This window comes from Ipomoea triloba, chromosome 11 (genome assembly GCF_003576645.1).
Source record: "Ipomoea triloba cultivar NCNSP0323 chromosome 11, ASM357664v1".
Taxonomy (NCBI): Eukaryota; Viridiplantae; Streptophyta; class Magnoliopsida; order Solanales; family Convolvulaceae; genus Ipomoea; species Ipomoea triloba.
Genome location: NC_044926.1, coordinates 22,693,339 through 22,698,514, shown reverse-complemented (window position 1 = coordinate 22,698,514; position 5,176 = coordinate 22,693,339). Strand labels below are relative to the sequence as shown.

Genomic DNA, 5,176 nt, shown 5'->3' with positions numbered 1-5,176 from the left:
ACTTGACTATTAACATTTTCAAAGTTATTTTTTTCTTTTCTTTCAAAAAACTTTGAAAATGTTAATAGTCAAGTACTAAATGTGATACAAATTGAATAATCATTCCCCTACTTTAAAAAATCTTAATAGTCCAGGATCAAAGTTAGTGCATGACTATTCAATTTGTATCACATTTGGTCCTGTCGTTAAATTTTCTGACGACCAGCTAATTTATTTCATTTTTATTTTAAAAACTTTTACATTTAAAAATTAAAAATAATAAAATAATAAAAGAACGTTGGGGGCTGGGGGGAGGGGGAAGAGAACGTTGGGGAGTTGTTACACTGCCGCTTGGAATTAACCAGATGCAGAAGAACAATTCGCTGCTAAGAATTAATTGCCAAAAAGATGTTGCCGTCTGGAAATTTGCACTACCTCCAATTTTTTTATACGTAGCAAGCAAGTCTGAAAACAAAGTTATAATCTCAACTAAAAAGACAATTATGTCCTTGACATAACGGGGTTAGACGGCCTAATCTAACAGAAGGACCCTAGATGGGATGAAATCAAAAGTAAGAGAACTATTAGTGGTTGATTTAAAAGTTGATGACTAAAAGTGAGAGTGTCACCAAAGTTGGAGGACCTCTGCTGGTATTTACTCTTCAGTTTATACTTAGTGGGGTGGTCGGTGGCCCCCTCTTATTAGGCTAACTTTATCGCAGAAAGGGAAACTCTTTCAAGGCGACATGCAATTTTTAAAAAAAATAAAATTTTACTCCCTCCATCCTGTTTTATGTGTCTGATTCGGTTAACGAGGTTTGACTGAAGTTATTTTTAATCCAATTTTTTAATAATAGTAAGTTTAGTATTAGTATACAAAATTTATATATTTATAAACAATACTAAAAGTACTATTAAACACAAATTTTTTTTTTAAAGTAAGTAAAAAATATTAAACAAAATAAACAAAGAATAATGAGTTGATTTGACTAATGAATAGTAAGTAAGACAGATAAAATGAGAAATGTGAAGTACTAGTTTTTTATAGATGATGTGGGTTACAAGCTTGCAAACCCCCTATTTCACTGTACAAAAGGCTGCAATATGCGGCACGCTAGCAGCCTTTTGTACTTTTAAATTCCTTTTGTTTTGAATAATAATGTTTTTAATGTGATGTGTTACGAAAGTAAAGAGAAGATTGCTGAATATGTTGTCTTATATTATCATATTGTCTTATAGAAAAGAGAATACAAAGTCCTATAAATAGGTTCTAGAAGACTACGAATAGGAAACAAGTTTCCATATGCCTACGGCCTACCTACCTACCTAAATCCCTAAGACTACTTAATTTATAGAGCTTCCATATATTAAATATGTTTCATAACACTCCCCCTCAAGTTGGAGCATGATCATGCCCAACTTGTTACACAAATAACTGATAACTCAAAATAACGAAATAACTAAATAACGAACTAACTCAAATCCATTTAGGACACTCCCCTTGAACAAAAGGTTTGCACGCCACCAATACCTACGGACGGTTGGGTGAACTCGATATGGACTGACCAAGCTAGGGATTGGACACTCCCCCTGCAACAGAAGCTTGGACGCCATCAATACCTACAGACAGTTGGGTGAACTCGATGAGGACCGAACAAACTTGGGATTGAACACTCCCCTGAACCGAAAGCTTGAATCGCCACCAATACCGCAATTCCGGATGAACACAACGTGGACCGAACAAGCTTAGGATTGGACTCTCCTGAACCAAAACCTTGAACGCCACCAATACCGCAACTCCAGGCGAACACAACGTGGACCATACAAGCTTGGACACACAAGGTAAAGAAGACAAACTCCAAATCGGAGGATACAAATTCTTTACCAACGAAAGGGAAACATGCCCCATACGACAATGAGCATCATAAAGGGGTTGACAACAACAAAACAAGCAATGAACACCAACTCAGCAAATCAAAGATGCAGATGCATCAAACTCAGCCATATCCAAAAAAAGAAACAGATCACAAGTACACAAAATTCACGACTGAATGTGTACGAGACAAAGTGATCGTGAAGCAAAAAATCAAAGACAACACACAAACCAAGTCCAGATCCGAGACAAACGAACTCAGGCGGCCCAGGAGCAGTTGACCAAAACGTTTTCCAATCATTGGAGGAGCATCACGCACCGGTGCATATGAGAGTGGCAGCGCGTGAGGCTCACACGGGTGACGACAACGGAGCAAAAAAAATTATAGTAAAGGCTCAAATACCATGTTACGAAAGTAGAGAGAAGATTGTTGAATATGTTGTCTTATACTATCATATTGCCTTATAGAAAAGAGAACACAAAGCCCTATAAATAGGTGCTAGAAGACTACGAATAGGAAACAAGTTTCCATATGCCTACCTGTTAGTCATGTGACATGTTATACATTTATAATATATAGTAATAATAATAGTGGTTAGTAGCGGCTAGTCAATATTCAGTACCTATAGGATAGGAGAGTTTTATGCTAACTCTCATATAGGTACTCTATCACTCTATAATTCAGTTATTGAATCATAATCTACGTTCATCTGGTATAGCTAGGTTAGGATCCTCTCTCATCTCTCCTACCTTCCCATAACCAATCCCAAAACCACTCTCGATGACTACACCGGCTAGTGAGGGCGCGATCACCCCCTCCATCGCCACTGCACTGCCACCGGCGCCCACCCTCCTACCTAAATTCCTAAGACTACTTAATCTATAGAGCTTCCATATATTAAATATATTCCATAACATGATGTAAAAGTGGGATCACTTTTTAAAAGTGAGAGAATGAGATAATATTATAGGAATAAAGATATAACTTTTGGTACTAGGGTACACTACCTTCAAACTCAAAATGAATGGCTTACAGGGTGTTTCGTTAGAAAGAAAGAATTGGAGGGGAAACGAATTGTAATTTTGTAGGAAAAGAATAAGGTAAGGATAAAGTAGAAATTCAAATTATATTGTTTGGAAGGGAGGAATCGAATTATTAGCAATTGAAAGGGAAGAAGTGATATAAAGACTAAAATGTCTTTATGTAATAATAATAGTAATAATAATAATAATAAAGGACAAATGTCAAGTGCCCTTTGCCATCGTTGTGGCTCTCCTAGAAGGAATGTCAAATGATCAAACCCTCTTTAGATTACAATTGATAAAATAAATATATTGAACAGATACTGCCATCTAATAGAATCAATAATTTTAATTTTATTGAATTGTAATTCTTTCCAATCAAACAATGCAGTTTTGCAATTCATGAAATTACCTTAGCATTGAATTTCAATTCATGCCAACCAAACATCCCATAAAACCTAAAGGTATGCAGTGATCCAATTCCAGGACCCGACCCGACCCGACCAATTTTACACTCCCTATAATAACAACCCGTTATAATATACTGTACATATTTTGTGTATTACCTGACCTAGGGTTTCATTTTGAGGCTGGCAGAGGGAGAAAATGGTGAAGTTTCTGAAGCCAAACAAAGCCGTGATCCTCCTGCAAGGGCGATACGCCGGCAGAAAGGCGGTGATCGTGAGGTGCTTCGACGACGGCACCCGCGATCGTCCCTACGGCCACTGCCTCGTCGCCGGGATCGCCAAGTACCCGAAGAAGGTGATTCGCAAAGACTCCGCCAAGAAACAGGCGAAGAAATCCCGCGTCAGGACCTTCGTCAAGGTCGTCAACTACAACCACATCATGCCCACTCGCTACACGCTCGACGTCGACCTCAAGGACGCCGTCACGCAGGACTGCCTCCAGTCCCACGACAAGAGGGTCGCCGCCGCCAAAGAGGCCAAAGCCCGGTTCGAGGAGCGGTTTAAGACTGGGAAGAACCGCTGGTTTTTTTCCAAGCTCAGGTTCTGAGTTAGATTCGGTGTTTACTGCGTTCTCCAAATTCTTTCAATCATATATTTTTAAATCGATTGTTGATTGATTTTCGGTTATAAGCTATGGACTTAATTGGTAGTATTTCGTAGCTTTGTTTTGCTCTTCGTTTGATCATCTCTAAATGCCGCTGTGATAGTGTGATGGAATTGAAGTTTTATTCATTATAGCTCTGTTTCACGGCTTTCTTCATTCCATTTTCACAATTGTTCTTGTTATTGGAACTGTTGTTTTGGATTCATTTGTCAGTGCTTTTGAGAATGCACCTGTAGAGCTATGTTGGTGTAGTTTGCAAATGATTTTAGAATAATCCTTGAAATTTCCTTTCTTGGCATGTTGCTGTGGTTTTAACATTTTAAACTATAGAGCAAATACCAATTTTAGTCCCACGAATATTAGCAAAATGACAGTTTTGGTCCACATGATTAATTTCTACCGGTAGTAGTCATGGATGAAAATGAAAATTGGTAAGAATTAAACATGTGGACCAAAACTATCATTTTGTTAATACTCGTGGAACTAAAATTGGTATTTGCTCTAAACTATATATATATATATATATATATATATATATATATATATATATGCCAACCTATTGAAATTTGGTTTCCGATCAAGGAAATATTACTTAATTTGATACGTAAGTTGGCTCTTGAGTGTAGTTCAATGGAGGAATGTGGTCTATTTGTGATGGAACTTTTTGAATTAGAAAATAGGGAAAACACAAGATGTAAAGCATGGGGTTTGTATTGATAGCTCACGAAATCTGATTACAAATAGGATGTTGAGAGGGAGACAATTCATACACCCCCCCCCCCCTCTCTCCAACACACACAAAATGATGATAATAAGTGTTTATATAGCTCAAGTATGACGGACAGGAACAGGCTGAGGGGATTGGCAGGGCTTAACCCATATTCCGGGTATGGTAATGGAACCACGACATAGCTAGTCTTTCTCCAAGCTAGGCACGTTGACTAGGCATCATGGTTGAGGCCATATGTGCTTGCTTGGTTGCTCTGTGGCAATCTATTCGGCTAGCATGACTGCGTCGAGTTCAATGTTCCTCATTTACAACCTTCCCGGACTAAATTCCCCTCGAACTTTTTTGGCTTGTCTTTATTATCCCGTCAATTTGAGTTGAATTTGAGACATTGATACTTATATCATATATGTGCTTATGCTCATGGTATTGTTTGTCAGCTAAAGTTTGGTTAACCTCACAATCTTTAGTTTTAGCTTTTGAAATTATAACCTGATGATGAT

General features: G+C 37.8%; 1 protein-coding gene across 1 annotated transcript; it reads left to right on the top strand.

Annotated features, from left to right (window-relative positions):
• The first annotated feature begins 3,435 nt into the window (after positions 1 to 3,435).
• LOC115997151 (60S ribosomal protein L27-3-like) lies at positions 3,436 to 4,206 on the top strand. Its single transcript, XM_031236657.1, has one exon. The coding sequence runs from the start codon at positions 3,482 to 3,484 to the stop codon at positions 3,887 to 3,889; it is 408 nt and encodes a 135-aa protein (XP_031092517.1). The 5' UTR covers positions 3,436 to 3,481; the 3' UTR covers positions 3,890 to 4,206.
• The last annotated feature ends 970 nt before the right edge of the window (positions 4,207 to 5,176 follow it).